Source organism: Pelobates fuscus, chromosome 3, assembly GCF_036172605.1.
Source record: "Pelobates fuscus isolate aPelFus1 chromosome 3, aPelFus1.pri, whole genome shotgun sequence".
NCBI lineage: Eukaryota > Metazoa > Chordata > Amphibia > Anura > Pelobatidae > Pelobates > Pelobates fuscus.
This window is the reverse complement of record NC_086319.1, coordinates 381,407,458-381,432,919: the sequence shown is the minus strand read 5'-3', so window position 1 is coordinate 381,432,919 and position 25,462 is coordinate 381,407,458. Positions and strand designations below refer to the sequence as shown.

Here is a 25,462-nt window from a genome sequence, read left to right as displayed (position 1 = left end):
GATGAAATACATTTTAGAAATGTTGTTAAAGTCAGTCCCAGACTCACACCGAGACATGGCCACAGATTCAGCCACATCTTGTTTTCACTTTTTGTTGTTGCATCCACAAAGTGACTTGGAAACAGTCTCGTATTTAATATTTTAGTTTTCCTTGTGATACAACGAGCATTATTATTTAATGGTTTGACCAAGAAACTATTTTGTTTACTACTAAATTTTTTTCACATTTCCACAAATTCTTTATTTTATTCCGTTACAAAACTACAGACTTGTTTGAGAGAGTCTTTCATATTTCTTTTCCTTTAGGGATTGTCTTATAAATAAAGTTCTACTTTTAGCTTCGACAAAGATTTTCAGTGAATACGTTTTAGTCTGATTTTCAAAATGTTTAGCTTGAAGTTCCAAAAATACTAACTTCTGAGCAATTGCTTTATAATCCTACAAATTACCCTAAGGTATTTAAGAAACAAACCTAAGGGAAGAACAGATTTAGGCATGCAGAATATACGGTCTGATGTATCCTTCGGAAATTCTCAGTATGTCTTCAAATTAAGTGTTGAATGTTCTATTGATTTTAGACCTAGGAAATCAATGTGAATTTTCTGTATATTAATTGTAAAGACTAGTTTCCAGTTGTTATTTGAAACACAGTTTGAACGCACCCAATAAACTGTGCATCCACTGCATGTTAATATTTTATGATTTTTGCTATTTAAGGTTGCAACTGATTACCCATTCGCAATCCATTTAAATAGAAGGCTATTCATTACATAAAATCAAAACTTAGGAGAACATTTATAAAGTCAGGTTCTCACAAAATAAACAAAAAACGCTTTGAGAGTTTTGAACGTTTGTATGCAACAATTTACTTAAAGGGGTCTACTGACTTTGGTGTTTAAAATTTGGATATCGGCCAAGCCACGGAGCGGAGCAGATGCATGGCACTGCAGCTCCGAAGACTAACGCTAAAAAGTACCCTAATCGGACTGCAAAAAACGATCAAACCGGTTGAAAACTCTGGATTACAGAGTAAGAACTAGCATGGGCCGCAAAACTAAGAAGCAAAAGCCCGAACAACCGAGATTGGGGCTCGACATCGGAGCTATGTGGAGACAGGCCCACGGAGCGACAGGGCCCAAGATGGCTGCCTTCCCAACAACTTACTCCGACCTGTCGGATGACTTCTCCCAGGGGGAGGACGAACATACCTCTCCAGGTCCGCCGGTAACCACTGCCAAGCCCCTAGACCCAGACAACAAGCCTGTAACAATGGCGGTTCTCAAGGCGCTCCTGGCAGGTCTCCAATCCACGCTACAATCGGAAATGGCGGGCCTCCGCACGGACCTCCAGGGTATCACTGGGAGACTGGGCGCTCTGGAAACTGCCTCCACAGACACAGCGGGGCACATCAGCTCCATGCAAGAAGAAATACGGAACCTGCAGAGCACCACAGAGGGCTATGAACGGCGGTTCGCAGCAATGGAGGATGAACGCAGAGCGGCAAACCTAAAAGTGCGTGGAATTCCCGATGATATGCCAGCGGAAGAATTGCCACACTTTGCGCGCAGACTTCTAGCTGCACTGCTGCCGCAAAAACAAGCGAAAGATATAAGCCTAGATGGAGTCTTTCGGGTTCCCAAACCGGCCAAGGCCCCGATAACTGCCTCCAGAGACACTATACTCCGCTTCCACCGGAGAGAAGACAGAACAGCGATTATGGCGGCAACAAAAAACCAAGCCCAGTACCACTTTGAATCCCTGTCTCTCACTTTTTTTGCGGACTTATCTGGCAGCACCCTGGCCTGGAGGAGGTCATTTAAGCCATTTACCTCACTCTTGCAACAACGAGGCACGACATATAGATGGCGCCTCGACCGCTCCCTGCTGATCACACATGGTGGGAACACACACAAGGTCTCCGATCTACGAGGAGCAGAGGACTTGCTATCTACACTGGGACTACCACCAGAGGCTATGCGCCCCACAGCTCACTCCGGAGCCACCAAACCGCAGAACAGATGGGACCCGGACACTGTAAAAACTTTCGTCCCAAGACGACCCAGACACGGCTTCCCTGTTGCCGATCCACCATGAAAGCAGAGATACTCACGTCAACTTTGTGACCGGGGCTACTGAACCAAACCAAGCCAGTTAACCAAGAGTTAATTTCGCAAGACTCCACAGTTATTTATGCAGTTTATAAGTTTTGTTTATGTGATCGATTTAACTGTTGCAATCTACCACCTATTGAAAAAGGCCGCTTGCGAACCAAACAGTTATTCTAAGATTATAGCTCCACGTCTGGAGTTACGCTCATAGTCCACTTTAAACTACCCTGCTTTAGCTCAATCAATCTGTATATAGTATGCTGTTCTACCCTGGTTAAGGCAACCACGGGCGGGACCACATTGAGCTTGTTTAAAATAAAATCTTGTTATATTGTACGCATAGGCCCTCCTGTGACCAGCATATACTATCGCTCAGCCAAGTCTACTATAACTACTAAGCTGGCCCACACTGTCTTAGATTGAGAAGCAATTACTTTCTTGCCTGGGTGGCATATCAGAAAGTTTAAGCCTGTTTATATTTTTTGAAATGCTAAAGTGCACTGTTTTCATGCCAACGCCTTATTAGAACGTCAGTATACTCGCTGTTGACCTACACTTACTGTCAGCTTACATTATGATCTTCCATCCCCGCTATAGACGACCGGCTGACATGCCTATCGTTTCACCTCTCGTTAGGCCTCAATGTTTTAACTTAATTTTATATTGCAACCTACCGCTTATTGAAAAAGGCTTGCTACAAACCAAACGTATAAAAATACTACCTAGTAGTTACCCCAAGATTATAGTCCCACGTCTTGAGTTACGCACATAGCCTACTTTACACTACCCTGCTATAACTCATTCAGTAGGTACATACTATGTTTTTCTACCCTGGTTAAAGCAACTACGGGCGGGATCCAAATAAGCCTTTTCAATATAAAAGCTTGTTATATTGTATGCTTAGGCCCTCCAGTGACCAGAATTACCTATCACTCAGCCATGTCCACCATAACTACTAAGCTGGTCTACACTTTGTGCTAGATTGAGAAGCACTTACTTTCTTACCTAGGTGGCATGTAGGAAAGTTTACGCCTGTCTATAATTTTTTTTTTTTACTTTTTTTTTTAAAATGTTAATGTGCACTGTTTTCATGCCAATGCCTCACTAGAATGCCAGTATACTCGCCGTTAATCTACGCTTACTGTCAGCTTACGTTATGATCTTACATCCTCGCTATAGACGACCTGCTGACATACCATATCGTTTTACCCCTCGTTAAGCCTAGATCTCTTAACTTAATTATACGAATATCTAGAATGTACCAAAACCTGCTGTTCCATGTTTTTAAAAAAAAAAAAAAAAAAAAAAAGTGTGCTGTATCAAATGCCACTTATTGAAATGCCATGATTATGCCTGCAGTAGCTGTTGTGGCCCTGCACGCTTGCCTGTAACTTATATGCACATGCAAAAATAAAGAATTAAAAAAAAAAAAAAATTGGGATATCTGTTGAAATGTGCTTTCATTTAAAACATATTTGAGTATTTAGAATAAGACATCATGGAAGCTGTGATTTTAAATCATCTGGGTAACTACCTTGGGCATACCTGCTCTAAGCAGAGTATATCACACAGCTGTCTGTAGAATACTCAGGGATGACAGGACTCCTATTGCGAGCAGGATTATTTGGAACCAAAAAAAACCCACATATCTAAGACCACAACGGTTGCGCATTTAGTAACGTGTATGCTGCAATATATGAAAAGTTTACTTTTCATGACAGTTCCCCTTTAAGATCTCAATGTAGCCTGACCTGGTAAAGCTCAGTCTTCTCTCACCTGCCGATTGAGGGTCTCCACCTGGGCTCGGGATGCATGTGCTTTGTGAAGCTCATCCTCAAGCTGGCATGTCCGCTGCATGTAGACGGTATTCCGTTCCTCGAGGAGCTTCACTTGTCGCCTCAGGTCTCCCAAATCTTCCAGTTTTTTCTTGTATGACTCCACCAGGGTCTCTAATTTGCCTACTCTGTCTGAGGAGTGTCTAATAAGAAACACAAAGAAAGAAGATTTTGTCTTAAGCAAAGAAAAGGGTTTTTTACAGTAAAGATAATAAGGAAGCGGAATTCTCTGCCTGAAGAAGTGGTTTTATCAGAGTCCATACAGATGAAACAGCAACTAGATGCATACTTGCAAAAACAGAATATTCAGGGATATAATTTTTAATGTAGGGTAATAGCTTCTTGATCCAAGAATTAATCTGACTGCCATTTTGGGGTCAAGAAGGAAGTTTTTCCTAGTTTGTTGCAAAATTGGAAGTGCTTCAAACTGGGGTTTTTTTGCCTTCTTTTGGATCAACAGCAAAAAAACAAATGTGAGGAAGGCTGAACCTGATGAACACAAGTCTCTTTTCAGCTATGTAACTACATAACTATGATGGGAAGAGACTCTGATTAAAATTCTGGCTAGACAAGACCTTTTATACCTGGCCAGCTCTCGCTCTTTATTCAGCTTCTTAAAGGGACACTATAGTCACCAGTGAAACTACATGTATTCCTGACCCTATATAGTGTTAACACGACCATCTAGCCCCCCCTGGGCCCCTCATGCCTCCATAAATATAGCAACTGTATTCAAGCCAGAAGCTGTGGATCTGCATGCGGTTTGCCTCAGAAAAAAAAAGCAGTCTGCCGACATCATCAGAAGTGGTAGCATGATCCAATGACAATGCTTCCCCATAGGATTGTCTGAGACTGACAAAGAGGCAGACCAGGGGCAGAGCCAGCATGATTCAAACACAGCCCTGGCCAACCAGCATAGAGATGAATTGAATCAATTAATATCTATGAGGAAAGTACAGTGTTTGCATGCAGTGGGAGGAGACACTGAACCACAGGATGCTCGTGCACATATTATGCCTCCATCAACTCGGAAGTCCCTCTGGTTCACTCTGAGTGACTGCAACTGGAGGTGTTCGTAGCTTTCAATGTAAACACTGTATTTTCTCAGAAAATACAGTGTTTACATGAGAAGGGCTGCAGGGAGCTATAGTTCTCAAATGAACAACCTCATTAAGCTGAAGTTGTTCAGGTGACTATAGTGTCCCTTTAAGGTTCCCATCTACATCCACGTAAAACTCACATTCCAAATCAAACCCATGTTTTTCCAAAGCTGCGGATAGGTTCTACCAAGCTTACATCAAGTAGAACTGATTCTTACCTCAGGACATCCATCTCATCCCTCAGTGCTTGGGCCTCGTGTGCCAGACCAGTCAGATCTAGGTTACGTTGATGTAATTCCTGCACCTCCCTGTCCAGCTCGTCACACCGCTGTCGGTAGTCATCCCTTGCGCTCTCTAGTCTGAAAACAAGAGTGCTAGTTAGCTTCATTTGGCTTTTACAATGTTTTCCCTTCACAGTTTAATGTGAGGGTTGGTTATCTCCATTTTCCTGTCTCCGTTCACTCAGTTGTGGTTCCTAAAGTTTTGTACAGTTTAAAATGGCCATGGTGCCTCATATGAAGTAAAATGCTTTTGAACAAACACAGACGATGCACACTCTTATATAGAATAGTATATCACATTACCTTTTCTAGGTGACAAGGGACAATTTCTGGTTAAAAGCAGTTTAGCCTTAAGTGGACATTCTGCAGCAGACCTGAAGGCTATAGGTGGCTACCTCTGAGGAGGAGGGACAAATCACCAAGGAATGAACAAAAAGACTGACATTCACAGTTGCTAATCTCCTTGAATGTACAGATTCTATATAGATCAGGGAGCATTCTAGCACACAGTAAAACGTTCTGAGTTAGAGGCCAAAACTCTGGGTTTGCTCTCATATTCTAGGATTCTTTGTATTAGTTCTATGGCCAATCAGTCCAATTACGGGGAAAGGTTTGCTCCCCATTACCTGTAGTTCTCCTCCTGCAGCTGCTCGATCTGAGTTTGTAACAGGAGCATCTTCTTGTTGAACATATTGGAGGTGCCCATGCCTCCCTCAGAGTGGTCCTGTTGATCTCGCAAGGCTCGGTTTTCAGTCACCAGACCTTTCTTCTCTTCCAGGAGCAGAGAGACCTTGTGGAGGAACAGGGGTGCAAAGGGAGAGGAAAGAAAGGACAAATCCCCAAAGTGTAAGAGGGAGAGAGAAATAGCAAGAAAATGATCTGTTATGGGGAGTTTCATTTAGGAAGAGATATTGGGAAATAATGGGGGGCTTTGCAACATTCTCAAAACACAATGTGCACTAGACTGGTTTGCAAGTTCTTTGTAGTTGATATGAACAAAATCGAATGCCTAATCCCGTACAAATCGATTCGTTCACCCCAACAGAAAATAATTTGTGCACAAGTCGAATGTGAATTTGGTTTATGGATTTAATTTACAATTTGGATGTTAAAAACTCTGTGTGAAAGTGTGAAAGGTTTTATCAAATTCTCAGCTTTCTATCTTCTACAGGTTCAACGAAAGGTTTAAAAGGGAAGCAATGCCACCAAACAGGGGTGTCAAATTATGATATAAGGATATTTGACCTATTGGTTTCTAGAAAACCATACATTTGGAGTCGTCCGGGGCCACTGAGAAAAATAGGAGTGCCATATTTCCACTGATCATGTTGAGGGGGGGCACAGCCTGGCTGCAGGAGGTGTGTAAGGGACCCCAAAATGTCTGATGGCATGCTTAGCAGTGACCACTCTGCTCCACACAGGTGAGCAACACATGGATAGTAAAATCAGATTGCAGTCCATGGTCTGATTTAGGAAAATATTGTGAATGAGAAGATAATAAAATTTACTTTAACATACTTGCCAATGTTGGCATGTAGGAAATCGGGAAGGGAGGGGACAGAGATCGTAAGAACCATCTATGGCCATGAAAAGAGTATAACATTTACGCACACATAAACCAGAAGGACAAGCAGGCCTGTGTGTCATCGATCCAGAGCACTGGTAAAGCTTTTTCTTACAAAGGAAAATATTCTGGAAAAAGCAAGCACTTTGTGGCTCTATTGGACATTTCTCTGGTATTCCCACATGTGGAAAACACAGGACAGTGGGAAGAGGCCCTAAATGCAGGACTGTCCTATAGGATTTAGGACTCGGCAGGTATGGTACAGATATCCAGGCAAGTAGTAGAGGGAATCGATATATAGGTTGGGCAGGGGCTGGTAAACAAAACCCCTTGCAGGCAATATATCCATGCAGCGTGCCGCAGATCTCTCAGCCATTGGGGAACAATAACATGTTGCATAGGAGGGGCCAGTGGGGGAGGGACACAAAAAAAAACAAAAAAAACAAAGGAGGAGAAGCAATTCTGGAGTATTGCATGTTCTGAAAGTTGAGCAATCCACAGAAACATTCCGATTGTTTTCATGGCGATTGCTCCACTTTTCACGTTTTGCCTCCGAATTGCTTCTCACAGGTAGACGGGTCATTTAGACTGTACACAGAGAGGATGCAGGACACCATGCGTGTTACTGTAGGGAAACATTAAATAGACCCATTTTATAAATACACTGGAGGAAAAGGCAGAGGAGCTCTCACTGGACTTCAAACAAGCATCAAAAATATTTACTTGAGGTCACATGCTAAAAGCCCCAGTCTTTAGAAACAAATTCTCTTTAAGACTAAAAGGCAGATAACCTCCGACCAGCAACATTTTTGTTGCTTGCTAAATGTCACGAGTGCACCTCTTACACAGACACACTTACATACCTATCAAGTAATGTATGAACTCATTAGGTACTGTGGGTTCCACTACAGAGTTCATAGGAAGTTTGGGCTGGCAGGTGTTCGGACATATTTACCATGGCTTTTAATTAATAAAACCAATAGCCAGGTTAGTCTAAAGAGTCAGAGATGTCAATGCTGGACTGACTTATGTATAAAAGTGAGCCAGGTAATATGTTTTCTAGGCTACCTATACACATACATACACCAACTCTTTCCCCGACTGTTCTGTGTTTTTTGTTTGTTTTGTAGTTTAAGAAGAAAAAACTCACAGGCAAGCTTGAAAAAGACCTTTCCGGTCGAAATGTTGCGTTGCATTCTGTCACAATAAATCTGCCTGCGGCTTGAAAATTGGAGTGCCTGTGAGTTTTTTCTTCTTGGATTATTGTACTGGGATTGCTGGTCCTGCTCTGGAGCACCCTTGGCCGTTGGGATTGAGTGCGGTTCTCACCACTTACTCTGTTTTGTAGTTTAAGTGACACTCAACACCTAAATCACTTTAGCTTGCTGAAGTGCTTTATTGGTTAAGAGTGAGTCCTTTTTTATTTCACAAAAGTGCAGTTTCAATTCAAATCAGCTCTTTTCTAAGTGAACCTTGTCGACACCCCTCGGCTTTCAAATCAGAGAACTGGTCTTGTTACTTTATGTGTTTAGCTCAGTGGAGTACCTGCCTTGCAAAGACTTCTCATTGAGCTGTATTGGGAAGTCTGTGATTGGACAGTCACAACAAATCGGGGCGGGGTTAGAAGGGGAGGGCTTGCAGAGGCGGCAGACAAGAGATCTGCAGCTGTTTTAGATATACCCCAATGGGAAAAATAATGTGTAATTAAATGAATGCATGTTTTCACTTAGGATATGACAACTAAACTGTTAGAAACTATTTTCTTCGGAGTGTTAACTTCTAATCTGCCTGTATTTTTGATATTTGACCCACATTTTTTTGTAGTATATAATTGACCAGATCCTAGAAACCTGCTACATATTGTGTCTTTTGGGTGCCAAAGTGTCAAGTAACATATTTTTGCTGCATATTCTACTGGTAATTAGATTTCTTTGTGCACCATTTACACACACACACACACACACACACACACACAATAAATGTATTAGAACAGATTTACAAAGAATAAATACAAAAATAAGCTTGCACATAGATAACTTGCTGCAAGCAGCCAGACTTTAGGACGAGGAATTGCTTTTTTTGTAGCTCGTACCCCAATCAGGAAGGGCACGGAGTTAGTGTGCAGGCACGGCAGGCACATGGTGCGTTTGTGTTAGAAATAGCAACAGGCAGAATTTTAACTCACCCAATGTTCGGATGCCAAATCAAACTCAGGTCAAGACCTTATCAAAAGGTGAAATCACTCATTCAGGTGTGAGAGATAAAGCCTCTAATATAACCAAAGTCTGCAATCCAAGACCTCAGTCAATGAGCAGGAGGTATGACGGTACTATGATCCAATGGCTGAGTTTTAGTGGAGTTATACAACGACACGGGGAGGGGCGGGGGTAGATTTATCAAACTTCTGCAGTTGTTATAAAGGCAGCAGTCTACTGCCACACTCATTATCATCTGCACAGATCAAATTATTAGCATCACTAACAGCACAGAAACTGCGCCAAATCAGAAAAAACGTTTGTACACCAAAAAAAAGAAAGATTAAACGCCTGGACAAAAATGGAGAAATATGTGTTGTCTGCTTGTGGGTAAAAGGTCAATATTTCAACACCATGTAGAGATAAAAATAGGACTACAGCGTTTATTCACCAAGTGGGAAATGACGGCAAGTGGCGAGATTTAGACTACACAAGTGAAGATTAGATTTGGACTTTGTCCTTTTGCTGTAAATTATGCAAGTCTGTGGTCAAGGCTCCATAGGTCACTGCCTAGTGAATAAACCCCTTGTGACTAATTTGTCATTATTCAAACTCAATAAATCAGTAGGAGGTTTTTGAATGCAGACTTTTATGTTAGAATAAAAAAAAAAATGAATTGTAAAAATTTTAAAGCCCCAAGTCTCCAAAACATAGCGGAAATAGCACTCCAACATCTAAAAAGGGGGAAACAGGTAGCCATCCAGCTCTAAACAGCCCAGAATGCTTGTAGGCCGTTACCGCCGCCACACATCCAGAAGCATCATGGGAGTTGTAGTTCTGCAAGAGTTGGAGGGCTATTCTGGATCTAACAGAATACACAAATCACATCTAGCTACCCTTACCAGTGCTAGCAGTGTTTGTATATACAAGAATAGTATACATTAACAAGCCACGTGGGGCTTTTTCCCCATTTAACTCCCACATACATCTGGAATACAATTCGTTTTGGGACAAGTCCATGTCAGTTTAATTAAACACAGCTAGAGGGTCATAGAGGTTTGAACAGTATAATTTACTGCTGTAATATAATTGCAGGTTTAACCCTTTGTTTTCTGATGGAATATGCCCAGGAGGGAGATGCTGTGGAGGTATTTGCCGCTGGAGACACCCGCTAGCCAACATGTACTAAGCACCCTGCCACCTGTCACGGGCCCATGCATGTCCCCACTCTGGGATACACACATACCTGCTGTTCAAGGTCATGGCACCGCTGCAATATCTCATTTTTTTCATCCGTGTCTTCACTGATAAAGTAGTATTTACGGGACTGAAAAACAAAAATAGAGTATGGGTGAGTAATATAAAGAAAGACAATTGCGAAGGTGATTTCTTCCCAACTGCTTTCTAATTCTGGGGCCAAATTTAGCCATATAGGATCTCCCAATGTGAATGCTTGCTTAGTACAGAGATTAACCTATAACAAGTAAGGCTTGTCATGTTTTGTTCGACTATCTAAGAGGGGAGCAGGGAGATTTTTGCAACTTCTTTTAATAAGACCTTTTTGCTTTACAGGACACTTCCAACTGCCCATGTTACTCGTGCCTAGCATGTCCCTTTAAACCCTTAAAGACTATTGACAGACAATATTACAAAAATGTAATTCGTTAAGAGACACACACTACCATGGAATGGCCAATTTATTCAGTGACAGCATGGCTATGGGTTCCACACACTAGATTGTGATAAAAGGCAATAGAAAGTTTTTTGGCCTTTAAAGAGTATTTTTTAAGGGAAAAGAAAAGAAAACAAAAAACATAAAAATCAACACCAGCACTCTTGCATTTCTAGCAAAACAATTTACCCACTTGTCATGAGCTCATTTCAGTATTTAAAAAGTAAAAACCCTAGTTCCAGGGTGACTGTTAAGACAAACATATTTGGGACCTCCAATGATTCTGTGTTAGATCCCTACTTTCCCTCATAACTAGTGACAATGACATATCTAATAATGCACAAATACACACCGCTAAGTTGTCAATTCTCTCAAACACACACATTTACCCAACAAGCTGCACACAGAGCTAAGAAGTCACACTCAAATCCATGCACACAGCTATGTAACCACACACACACACGCACACAGCTATGTAACCACACACACACACGCACACAGCTATGTAACCACACACACACACGCACACAGCTATGTAACCACACACACGCACACAGCTATGTAACCACACACACACAGACAGAGCTATGAAGCCACGCACACACAGAAACCTATGTAAGTTAAATAAAGTAACCACACACAGAGCTATGCAAGTTACATAATGTGACCACACACAGCTATTATTAATATTTATAAAGCGCCAACAAGTTCTGCAGCGCTGTAAAATGGGTGGACTAACAGACACATAATTGTAACCAGACGAGTTGGACACACAGGAAAAAAAGGATTGAGGGCCCTGCATGCTAGAGGGAGTAGGGTATAGTGCTAGGATAGTATGTAACCACATAAGGATAGATATGTAACCACACACACAGTTATGTAACCACACACTCAAATCCAAAAACATGTCTAACTAGCAATACCCCCTCTCTCATGCCCAATTAGCTACACACACTCACATGTACATACTGACATAATCTACCGTTCTCCTGCTGCTGCTCAGCTCTATCAATAGCGTGGAGAGATGTAAGCACATGTTTTTTCTCTAGATATTGATCACCAAAAATTAAATAAAAATGGGATCCCCAATGTAGCCCAAATCTTCCTGCTCCGTCTCAGTGACGTTCACTTATCACACATTAAAAAGAACAATTACACTCACCTGGCTGTCATAGTTGACATAAGTGTCACCAGTAACTGTGTCAGGAGGATCCTTGCTCAGAAGCTGCAGATTAAAGGGTTTAAAAGAACAATATATGCATTTAGTGAATAGGCCTGAACAAATGCCCCGGTGACTATCCATATAAAACTGTGGTGGGAAAAACCTACAAAGAGACTCTTAAATCAGTGATGTCATACAGAAATCAATGGTATGTTTTCCGACAAGCTTGGGGCTACACGAATACCGCTGAGATTTATAACCAGCCCACGGTCCGGCGGTTGGCTTTTACCGTAAATAAAATGGTTGTGAAATTCAGTTGCGAAAATATTTAAAATATGTGATAAACAAAATTAGCTTCAGGGGATAAACAGCACCTAAGGGGTGCATAGCAAGTTTCAACATAGGGTACGTAGAATTCTTTCAAATATTTGATTTTTGCTTCTATTTAACCCCTTCTATTCCAGATCAGGCTACATAAACAGGTGGCAGACAGATACAAAAACAGATGCAATTTGTGCTAGTTTAGATGGAAATGTATTTATACAGAAGTTCCAGCTCGCTGGAGTTTTAGGATATGAGGACACTGTCAAAGATGAAGAAACTATTTATATATGGTTACATAAATGATGTACTCAGTCCACCAAACAGAAGTTATTAACCCAAATATGAAACCTAGTTATTGAATAAGAATCGGTGAGGCCTGATGCCAAGCAGTGCCCTGCTGTAAATACAAAGTATTCAGGACAACATGGGGCAAAAGTAGAGAATCTCTTATTCTGTTTTTATCACGATTTGTTATCCTGACATACATTTTGCAAGTCTGTAGTGAACTTAAAGGGACACTATAGTCACCTGAACAACTTTAGCTTAATGAAGCAGTTTTGGTGTATAGATCATGCCCCTGCAGCCTCACTGCTCAATCCTCTGCCATTTAGGAGTTAAATCCCTTTGTTTATGAGCCCTAGTCACACCTCCCTGCATGTGACTTGCACAGCCTTCCATAAACACTTCCTGTAAAGAGAGCCCTATTTAGGCTTTCTTTATTGCAAGTTCTGTTTAATTAAGATTTTCTTATCCCCTGCTATGTTAATAGCTTGCTAGACCGTGCAAGAGCCTCCTGTATGCGATTAAAGTTCAATTTAGAGATTGAGATACAATTATTTAAGGTAAATTACATCTGTTTGAAAGTGAAACCATTTTTTTTTTTTCATGCAGGCTCTGTCAATCATAGCCAGGGGAGGTGTGGCTAGGGCTGCATAAACAGAAACAAAGTGATTTAACTCCTAAATGATAGTGAATTGAGCAGTGAAATTGCAGGGGAATGATCTATACACTAACACTGCTTTATTTAGCTAAAGTAATTTAGGTGACTATAGTGTTCCTTTAACACAACTGTTTACAAGATTGGATCCTATGAGGACAAGCTGAAATGGCTACATGGGCCCCTAGATACCCTGTCTGAACAGACTACATTGTAGCCCAAGGACAGATCAGTGCAAGGATACAGCTAAATACAGCCGTGTGGATTCCTACATTTAATTTGGTCATAATGTTACACAGCGGCATTGGGCTGCCTATACTGTTAAAGTCAAATGAGAATTAAGCACTTGTGAATAGATACTGCTCTATGCGTATACTAAACAGACTCAAACTACGACCATACCAGAATGTGTATTTTTCACAAAAGACATTTTCACTGAGAATTTTAATGCAATATTCACCTGCTTTTACAAGAGGAGTCCTGCAAAGTATCACTGTTTGATATGCTTTGAGGATTGTTTAAAGAGCATCTCAAATTCTATAAGCTAAGTAAATGTACATATAAGATTTTTGTTAAGCTTGATTTTCTTTTTTTAAACGTGCATCAAAATACTCTGCTACTCAGGCTAGCCTGGCATCCTATACAATGTTAATATTCTCTGTGCGTGGCTTTAGAACATTAATGCACACGTACATTTGAGGGGAAGAGAATACGATGAAAATTTTTTTTTTTTTTTTTTTTTTAAATAGCTGTTTTGGGATTGTTCAGGAATACAAGTATTACAGGGTTTGATCTGTTTTTGCATAGCTGCACTGCACACCTCACCCAGGTTAACATATATACTGTATTTACGGATGAGAAGAAAAAACAAAACAAAAACACAACAACAAAATTGCCAAACAAATATAGTCACAAATGAGAGGGATGAAAAAAACTCGAAGTTAAGGGGAAATTTACAGCCAAGTATTAGAATTCCAGCAGAAAATAATTCTGAAATGGTGTCATCAGAAACTGCAGTTATTTAGACAATTCTTTGCCCCAAACTATTAAAAGCACTATGCTTTCAGTCATATGAATAATATACTGCAGACATTGTATGCAACCATATTTCAGATATATGGACATTTAGAACATGCCCATCAGGAGCTTTTCAAATTAACAAAAAAAACAACAGAAACGGGTCCTACCTCCTGTATGGATTCCATGACTGCCTGCTGGACAGACTCTCCCAAAGTCATTATCTGCTGGATGTGTTCTGGGAAGGAGAGAAAGATTCAATAACCAAATCAGAAAAGAATACACAAATGTGAAAACAAATAAAAAATACTTAAAGGACCACTCTAGGCACCCAGACCACTTCAGCTTAATGAAGTGGTCTGGGTGCCAGGTCCTTCTAGGGTTAACCCATTTTTTCATAAACATAGCAGTTTCAGAGAAACTGCTATGTTTGTGAATGGGTTACGCCTTCCCCATTTCCTCTAGTGGCTGTCTCATTGACAGCCGCTAGAGGCGCTTGCGTGATTCTCACTGTGAAAATCACAGTGAGAGCACGCAAGCGTCCATAGGAAAGCATTATGAATGCTTTCCTATGTGACCGGCTGAATGCGCGCGCAGCTCTTGCCGCTGAGGATCGGAGGATCGGAGGAGGATCGGAGGAGGAGAGCTCTCCGCCCGGCGCTGGAAAAAGATAAGTTTTTACCCCTTTCCCGAGCCGGGCGGGAGGGGGTCCCTGAGGGTGGGGGCACCCTCAGGGCACTCTAGTGCCAGGAAAACGAGTATGTTTTCCTGGCACTAGAGTGGTCCTTTAATGTACGGAAATGACTCCTTCCAGAGATGGTGCACGTAAATAGGGGACTTCAGGAAATGCTCCCAGAAGACATACGTTTCCCTCATTCAACATGCCCTTCTAAATTAATGCATCACAATGCCTTCAGCATGGGAAGGGGTATGAGATAACTACCTGCCCCTATGCTCACCTTCCTTCTTATCACAGCTGATAGCACAGCCTAGCACCAGCTGCACCATTTTGCGCAGTTCAGCAACATTTGAGAATTCGCCTATAAGGCCAACATCAGGGATATGATCTTCGGAAACAGGATGTCCCAGTACCTATATATATCAGCAATTACAAAAAAAAATAAAAAATCTTATTTAAATCATGATCAGCATTGATATTAAACTAGCACCTGGGGAGGCTGGCGACATTTGGCCTGGGGGGCAAGAACTGATTTCCAAATTCTTTACAAACCAAAACATTATTTTTTTTTTTTTAATGGTAAAAAAAAAAAAAAAAAAAAAAAAAAAAGAGTTGAAACAAGAAGGACAGCTAATTAGGAACTTAACATCTAAGCAACTGAAACAGCAAAATTAAGAAGAAGGGCCTTTTCTTAATTCTGAACTCAGCTGTTTAGTAGATAAAATAATCAATCATGGTGAACTGAAAACTAAAACTTCTCTACAGATGCCTTTAAGCTAGTACGAACCAATCAAAATGTCTTTTAATCTGTGCCCGAATAAATCGGTCTGTTCGGGACTCACTTTTGGAGTCTTACTCAGTCAGCAGGGGGAATGCAGGATAGAGATAGATAGATAGAGAGAGCTATATATATATATATATATAAATAAAATACTCAATACTCACATCCTGATAGTATTCCAGCACACTCTGTAAGATTCTCTTGAGATTACTGACCTAAGAAAGGCAAAAAAAGAGATGCAAGATATGCACAGGGAAGTTACTAAAGGGGGAAGGGTGACCCACCTCGTTTTACAGGCGGCTGCATTGGTGCATAGCACACCTGTGTACCACCAAAGCATGCATGTTGCTTCTGGTTCTGCCATGCAGCAAATATGTGCACAGAGACTGATCAAAGCTGCACCCCACTGGACCCCAAGGATGAGGTTCCACTGCAGCTCTCAATGTCAGTGTGAGAACAATGAGGCTTGGTGGTTTGGAACAGAACAAAAAAGTGTTACTATTTTATGATTTATTAATTAGTGGGTGTTTATGAATGTAATTGGGAGTGTGGATATGAATGTATGTGTACATAAATGTGTGCATATGAGTCAGTGTGTGTGTGTATACGAATGTGTGTTTATAGGACCTATGAATCAGTGTATATCAATGCGTGTGTGAATGTATGTGCGTACATGAATGTAAGAATGTGTGTATATGTGTATCTATATGAATGTCAGTACGCGTGTGTATCCCTAACAAAAAGGGGTTTGAGGTGGTGCAGAGAGGCTCAATCTTTTTACAGCTCAAGGTGGTGGTGGGTTTCAAAATACCTTTCCACACCAGGATCTATGTAATCTAGGAACGCCTCCGGATATGTATCGTCTGCCGCGATTTTATCTCCAATAAGCTCCACCGTTTTATGTAATTGGAATGTTTTCACTTATATGCAGGTTACACTTGTTTTTAAACTACATTACTATTTCCGGTTAATAAATGATTTCTGTTTGCCAAGTCAGACTTCCTTTGGCTTAATGAGATTACCTTTAGTCTCCAGTTCTCCCCAGTGTCCTTCTTGATCCTCATGAGCCAGGCATCATTAAACCAGGTCGAGTCTCTGAGAAGGGAACACAGAAGCAGACATGACAACGGGTAGAGAAAAGCAGACCGAGTTAAAACATTTCTCCAGAACACTTTGCTGCAATCCATTGACATGCTCCTTTCTCAACACACAAGAGGAGTGCAAGTTCATGGATCACGGACAGATTCAACCTCAAACTTACATGACATGGAGAACCTGAGAAATCGCAACGCCCCCAGTCAGGTCCTCATATGAGCTGCAGGGACCAGAGACTTGAAATGTCTGCATCTAACAGAGAAAGACAAGGGGAATGTGAAGATAACCAGGTAAAAGATACACCGGGGGAGGGAGGTTTATACTACAAATGGGAAAATGTAGGCCAAAAAGTAGATTAGAAGTGAAAAAAAATAAAAAGGCTGAGTTTGAGCATTTAATTTTGTTATACCCTTGTGAATTCCGAACGATTTATTGATTTCTCAAGAAAAAAGTAGCTGAAACAGCAGATTAAATCATTACCCAAGGGATGCAAATTATTTAATCACGTGTTGAATTCTTCTTCAAATCAACTACTGGCATGTTGTTACAGCACTCCCAAGCAATCCAACCAAAAAATAGTTTGTGTCTTTAATCTCCCACGTGAAATAGTGGCATATGATCCAAATCAGTCGAAATCTGCCACAGGAGCAAAGATATGTAACTTGGGTTCATTTGTACTTAAACATGCCTCCCTTCTCTTTTTCATTGGTGAACTGCAGTAACCTCTTATGGCCATCTAAAATAATAATACCAAAAGGTGCGCCTCTTATTTTAACCCTTTAAGGACCTGATTATTGATAACCCCTAAAGTCACCCAGAACACTTCATTTCAATGGAGTGGTTAAGGTGCAGGGGTCCTTTAGATTTAAACCTTCAATGTAAGACATTGCATTGCTTTTATTTATTTTTTTAGAAACTGCAATGTTTACATCCACCTCTAGTGACAGCAACTAGAGGCGCTCCGACTCCACTAACGATCACGAGATGTGTAAGAGCACAGGAAGGCACTGAATTGAATGCTTTCCTACGTGAAGCATTTGGATGCCCACTCCCCGCTCATCCTTCATGCGGAATATTGGATTTCACATAAATCTACGGTAGGGCACTATAACACTATAGTGCTCCGTTAAGCTTCACAATCCATTACCAAAAATATCCTATGCCAAAACAGAGTGCCAGGCTTATTTAGCATTTGCAAATCTATATATCCCTCATTCATTAAATAGTGGGACATTACATTTATATTGATCTTAAAAGGTAGGTTGGTTTGTTACAACACATATTGACACCATTGGTGATTAAGGGAAGATATACATATTACCTTGATCTTTTGTTTTGTTAAATTTCCATAAGAATGTCAAGAGATTAAGTCTGTGACACACCAGATACTAACAACCCATGTTCCTTGTATACTGAACTGGCCTTTCCTGAGTACCTTCATTCAGCTTACTATAACTGTGTGGAAGAGATAGATTAGATTGATGGAGAGAATAAGGAGAGTAGCTGAACAAAGAAAAAGTCTCCCTGGGAAGGGAATAGAAGCCCCACAACGTATGTTGTAGCTATTAAAGGGACACTGTAGTCACTATAACCATTTCATCTCTTTGAATTGGTTATAGTGCCTGGAGTGCCCTTGCACTGTCCCTCCATTTAGTGTTGCACCATGTTCATCCAGTATGCCACAAAATAAGAGTCCCTGGCCACCCACAGTCCGGCCCCTTCTGTATGTGTAGCTAAGGCAGCGATTACACACTTCCTTGTTGTCATACCCAGTCATACCGTCAGTTGGAGCTCTAACAGGCTAAAAGCAGTCAGCTGACACTCTCAGCCAATCACAGCTGCCCATTGCTGCTCAGGCTAATACTTCCTTATTAGCCAAAGCAGCACAGAGGGGATGGACTGCCAGGGACTCTTGTTTAACATTAAAACATTTAAAACTGTTTAATGCGGAAATAAATGATGGAACCAGGGGACTCCAGACACTATAACTAGTTTAATGAGGTGAAGCAGATACAGTGCCTATGGTGTCCCTTTAACCCTTCTCCCATGTAACATTACACATACGAGGAGTTATATGGGCTTTCCATTGATAGCTTTATAGAACACAGCCTGTACAATTAGGAGATTGGAGATGCTACCCAGGTTGATTATTAAGTGGTTTCATACATATATTTTCATAAATAAATCTACTACCAGCTTCTGAACTGCATACTGCACAAACTCCTAAGCAGGAAATTAAACTACACCCAGAGTTCTTCATTTTAAAACAATAGAAGTGCCAGGATTGGCAGACATATCAGTGATTGCAACTGCATTGTGAATAATTAAAGATCATAGAATTGCCACACTTCAAAGTGTACCACACGGCGTGTACAATAAAGCTCAGTTCAAGTATCAATGAATAAATAATAAATAAAAAAGGTATACTGTAATATTAATCAGTTCAATGTCACAGGGGTACGCCATGATTAACTCTGTTTTTTTAGATTGGTCCAGTTATGAAAAGCTACTATTTTAAAATAATTATTGTCCTTTATTGAGTCATTGCCAGATCTGTGTAACAGAGAGCAGAATATTACCTATTCTGGCAATAAGCCACAATCTGCAGCAGTTTAATGTTAAGACTCCTCTTTAAATACAGATCAGCTATGCTTTTTTATTTCAAGTTTACATCATTACAGAAACATAGAATGTGACGGCAGATAAACATTCGGCCCATCTAGTCTGCCCAATTTTCTAAATACTTTCATTAGTCCCTGGCCTTATCTTATAGTTAGGATAGCCTTATGCCTATCCCACACATGCTTAAAGGACCACTCTAGGCACCCAGACCACTTCAGCTTAATTAAGTGGTCTGGGTGCCAGGTCCAGCTAGGGTTAACCCATTTTTTTTATAAACATAGTTTCAGAGAAACTGCTATGTTTATAAATTGGTTAAGCCTTCCCCCTGATCCTCTAGTGGCTGTCTCATTGACAGCCGCTAGAGGCGCTTGCGTGATTCTCACTGTGAAAATCACAGTGAGAGCACGCAAGCGTCCATAGGAAAGCATTGTAAATGCTTTCCTATGCGACCGGCTGAATGCGCGCGCAGCTCTAGACGCGCGTGCGCATTCAGCCGACGGGGCGGAGAGGAGGAGGAGAGCTCCCCGCCCAGCGCTGGAAAAAGGTACGTTTTACCCCTTTTCCAGAGCCGGGCGGGTGGGGGCACCCTCAGGGCACTCTAGTGCCAGGAAAACGAGTATGTTTTCCTGGCACTAGAGTGGTCCTTTAAACTCCCTCACTGTGTTAACCTCTACCACTTCAGCTGGAAGGCTATTCCGTGCATCCATTACCCTCTCAGTAAAGAAATACTTCCTGATATTATTTTTAAACCTTTGTCCCTCTAATTTAAGACTATGTCATCTTGTTGTGGTAGTTTTTCCTTCTTTTAAATATAGTCTCCTCCTTTACTGTGTTGATTCCCTTTATGTATTTAAATGTTTCATCCAACAGCAACTAAATACATACTTGCAAAAACAGAATATTCAAGGATATCATCTTTCAATGTAGGGTAATAACTGCTTGATCCAGGGATAAATCTGACTGCCCCCCCTAGTTTGTTGCAAAATTGGAAGTGCTTCAAACTGTTTTTTTTGTGCCTTCTTTTGGATCAACAGCAAAAAACAGATGTGAGGAAGGCTGAACTTGATGGACGCAAGTCTCTTTTCAGCTATGTAACTATACCATATCCCCCGTCTCGTCTTTCCTCCAAGCTATACATGTTAGGATGCGTTAACCTTTCCTGGTAAGTTTTATCCTGCAATCCATGAACCAGTTTAGTAGCCCTTCTCTGAACTCTTTATAAAGTATCAATTATAGAACTGGAAAAGGCTCATTTTAGCCACAAACTACTGCTACTGCACACGGGGTGTGGGTATCCTCACTCTACAAGATCCCACTGAATGGGAGGTATTATTTTATTTAGCGATAGACCAATTATCGGTTTGGCCGATATTATCGGCTGATATTCCGGATTTTGGTAAATATCGGTATTAGCCACTATTGATACCGATATTGCCAATAATGCGAGAGGTGACCCAGCAGCAGGGGGACGGCGTGTCCATAAGGTGGAACATGTGGCCGCAACAATCAAGTGACCGTCAGGAAGGAAGCGCACAGCGCTCCCTCTACCAGTCAGTCCTGTACCACGGTCCGCTTCGCTCAGCCACGCTACAAGAGATGTAATAAGGTACACCAGGGAGGGGAGAGGCATGTTCCAATACAGATACCTGGCTGGATATATTGTTCCAATACAGATACCTGGCTGGATATATTGTTCCAATACAGAGACCAGGCTGGATATATTGTTCCTATACAGATACCTGGCTGGATATATTGTTCCTATACAGATACCTGGCTGGATATATTGTTCCTATACAGATACCTGGCTGGATATATTGTTCCTATACAGATACCTGGCTGGATATATTGTTCCAATACAGATACCTGGCTGGATATATTGTTCCAATACAGATACCTGGCTGGATATATTGTTCCAATACAGAGACCAGGCTGGATATATTGATCCAATACAGAGACCAGGCTGGATATATTGTTCCAATACAGATACCTGGCTGGATATAGTGTTCCAATACAGATACCTGGCTGGATATATTGTTCCAATACAGATACCTGGCTGGATATATTGTTACAATACAGATACCTGGCTGGATATATTGTTCCAATACAGATACCTGGCTGGATATATTGTTCCTATACAGATACCTGGCTGGATATATTGTTCCTATACAGATACCTGGCTGGATATATTGTTCCTATACAGATACCTGGCTGGATATATTGTTCCTATACAGAGACCAGGCTGGATATATTGTTCCTATACAGATACCTGGCTGGATATATTGTTCCAATACAGAGACCAGGCTGGATATATTGTTCCAATACAGAGACCAGGCTGGATATATTGTTCCAATACAGATACCTGGCTGGATATATTGTTGCAATACAGATACCTGGCTGGATATATTGTTCCAATACAGAGACCAGGTTGGATATATTTTGTTACAATACAGATACCTGGCTGGATATATTGTTCCAATACAGAGACCTGGCTGGATATATTGTTCCAATACAGAGACCAGGCTGGATATATTGTTCCAATACAGAGACCAGGCTGGATATATTGTTCCAATACAGAGACCAGGCTGGATATATTGTTCCAATACAGATACCTGGCTGGATATATTGTTCCAATACAGAGACCAGGCTGGATATATTGTTGCAATACAGATACCTGGCTGGATATATTGTTACAATACAGAGACCAGGCTGGATATATTGTTGCAATACAGATACCTGGCTGGATATATTTTGTTACAATACAGATACCTGGCTGGATATATTTTGTTACAATACAGAGACCAGGCTGGATATATTTTGTTACAATACAGAGACCAGGCTGGATATATTGCTGCAATACAGATACCTGGCTGGATATATTGTTCCAATACAGAGACCAGGCTGGATATATTGTTGCAATACAGATACCTGGCTGGATATATTGTTGCAATACAGATACCTGGCTGGATATATTTTGTTACAATACAGATACCTGGCTGGATATATTTTGTTACAATACAGATACCTGGCTGGATATATTTTGTTACAATACAGAGACCAGGCTGGATATATTGTTAGAATACAGAGACCTGGCTGGATATATATTATTATAATATAGATAATGGCTAGATATATTATTACAATACAGATAATGGCTGGATATATTATTACAATACAGATAATGGCTGGATATAATATATTATTATTATTATACAGATACCTAGCTGGATATTATATTATTATTATAATACAGATACCTGTCTGGATATATTATATTATTATTATTATACAGATACCTGGCTGGATATATTATATTATTATACAGATACCTGGCTGGATACATTATATTATTATACAGATACCTGACTGTATATATTATATTATTATTATTGTCATTATACAGATACCTGGCTGGATATATTATATTATTATTATTATACAGATACCAGGCTGGATATATTATATTATTATTATAATACAGATACCTGGCTGGATATATTATATTATTATTATTGTTATTATACAGATACCTGGCTGGATATATTATATTATTATTATTGTTATTATACAGATACCAGGCTGGATATATTATATTATTATTATTATAATACAGATACCAGGCTGGATATATTATATTATTATAATACAGATACCTGGCTGGATATATTATTATAATACAGATACCAGGCTGGATATTATATTATTATTAATTATTATTATTATACAGATACCAGGCTGGATATTATTATTATTATTATTATTATACAGATACCTGGCTGGATATATTATATTATTATTATACAGATACCATGCTGGATATGTTATATTATTATTATTATTATTATTATTATTATTATTATACAGATACCAGGCTGGATATATTATATTATTATTATTATTATTATTATTATTATTATTATTATTATTATTATACAGATACCAGGCTGGATATATTATATTATTATTATACAGATACCATGCTGGATATGTTATATTATTATTATTATTATTATACAGATACCAGGCTGGATATATTATATTATTATTATACAGATACCAGGCTGGATATATTATATTATTATTATACAGATACCAGGCTGGATATATTATATTATTATTATACAGATACCAGGCTGGATATTATTATTATTATACAGATACCAGGCTGGATATTATTATTATTATTATTATACAGATCCCTAGCTGGATATTATATTTTTGTTGTTATTATTATACAGATACCTGGCTGGATATTATATTATTATTATTATTATAATACAGATACCTGGCTGGATATATTATTATAATACAGATACCAGGCTGGATATTATATTATTATTAATTATTATACAGATACCAGGCTGGATATTATTATTATTATTATTATTATTATACAGATACCTGGCTGGATATATTATATTATTATTATACAGATACCATGCTGGATATGTTATATTATTATTATTATTATTATTATACAGATACCAGGCTGGATATATTATATTATTATTAAACAGATACCATGCTGGATATGTTATATTATTATTATTATTATTATTATTATACAGATACCAGGCTGGATATATTATATTATTATTATACAGATACCAGGCTGGATATATTATATTATTATTATACAGATACCAGGCTGGATATATTATATTATTATTATACAGATACCAGGCTGGATATTATTATTATTATACAGATACCAGGCTGGATATTATTATTATTATTATTATTATTATACAGATCCCTAGCTGGATATTATATTTTTGTTGTTATTATTATACAGATACCTGGCTGGATATTATATTATTATTATTATTATAATACAGATACCTGGCTGGATATATTATTATAATACAGATACCAGGCTGGATATTATATTATTATTAATTATTATTATTATACAGATACCAGGCTGGATATTATTATTATTATTATTATTATTATACAGATACCTGGCTGGATATATTATATTATTATTATACAGATACCATGCTGGATATGTTATATTATTATTATTATTATTATACAGATACCAGGCTGGATATATTATATTATTATTATACAGATACCATGCTGGATATGTTATATTATTATTATACAGATACCATGCTGGATATGTTATATTATTATTATTATTATTATTATTATTATTATTATTATTATTATTATACAGATACCAGGCTGGATATATTATATTATTATTATACAGATACCAGGCTGGATATATTATATTATTATTATACAGATACCAGGCTGGATATATTATATTATTATTATACAGATACCAGGCTGGATATTATTATTATTATACAGATACCAGGCTGGATATTATTATTATTATTATTATTATACAGATCCCTAGCTGGATATTATATTTTTGTTGTTATTATTATACAGATACCTGGCTGGATATTATATTATTATTATTATTATTATAATACAGATACCTGGCTGGATATATTATTATAATACAGATACCTGGCTGGATATTATATTATTATTATTACAATATAGATAGCTGAATGTATTATAATTGCACACACTCCACAGGTGGGTGCCAGATGTTGCCCAGTAAGTGGAGTCAGACTGTCCCTCAGGCACCTGTTAGTAGATTAGAGGAAAGTGAATTACATGCCTAGTAATGACCCCCCATGTCCCCAGTAAACACTCTCTATACCCATGTCAGCAGGGAGTCACACAGCTCCCCTTCCCTCCAGGCACTCATGTTCGCTCAGTCCCCGGTTCCTCCTGGCACTCTGCTCCAAGGCTCGGTTGAGTCGCGCTAGGCCGCTCCGGAGATTGACTGTTTATGTGCCCTCGCGGCCGCCGTACCGCCAGCAGATTCCAAGCATGCCACGTAACACGCGAAGCATGACGCCCCCTCCTCAGAGCTCCGCCTATCCTGATACAGCGTGCTCGCTGTTACCATGACAACACTTCCGGGTTCGGGGTCCTTCCCCGGCAAAAGATATAGCTGTCCGGGATAGCGCCTGATCTGAGAAATTATTGATACATTCTGTCACTCGTAGGAATGGACAACAACTGGTCATAAAATGTAACATGGGAGTGTAGATATCTGCC

General features: G+C 39.5%; 1 protein-coding gene across 1 annotated transcript in view; it reads right to left on the bottom strand.

Moving 5' to 3' along the window:
* Positions 1-25,224, bottom strand: part of HOOK2 (hook microtubule tethering protein 2) — a 35,824-nt gene extending 10,600 nt beyond the window's left edge. The window contains exons 1-11 of the mRNA XM_063449583.1: positions 25,059-25,224; positions 16,917-17,002; positions 16,678-16,750; positions 15,820-15,870; positions 15,155-15,287; positions 14,366-14,433; positions 11,918-11,980; positions 10,330-10,410; positions 5,951-6,114; positions 5,262-5,402; positions 3,885-4,086 (exon numbers count right to left, since the gene is read on the bottom strand). Coding sequence (XP_063305653.1) covers positions 3,885-4,086; positions 5,262-5,402; positions 5,951-6,114; positions 10,330-10,410; positions 11,918-11,980; positions 14,366-14,433; positions 15,155-15,287; positions 15,820-15,870; positions 16,678-16,750; positions 16,917-17,002; positions 25,059-25,106 — 1,110 coding nt within the window. The 5' untranslated portion in view covers positions 25,107-25,224. The remainder of the gene's footprint in view (positions 1-3,884; positions 4,087-5,261; positions 5,403-5,950; positions 6,115-10,329; positions 10,411-11,917; positions 11,981-14,365; positions 14,434-15,154; positions 15,288-15,819; positions 15,871-16,677; positions 16,751-16,916; positions 17,003-25,058) is intronic.
* Between the last annotated feature and the right edge of the window lie 238 nt (positions 25,225-25,462).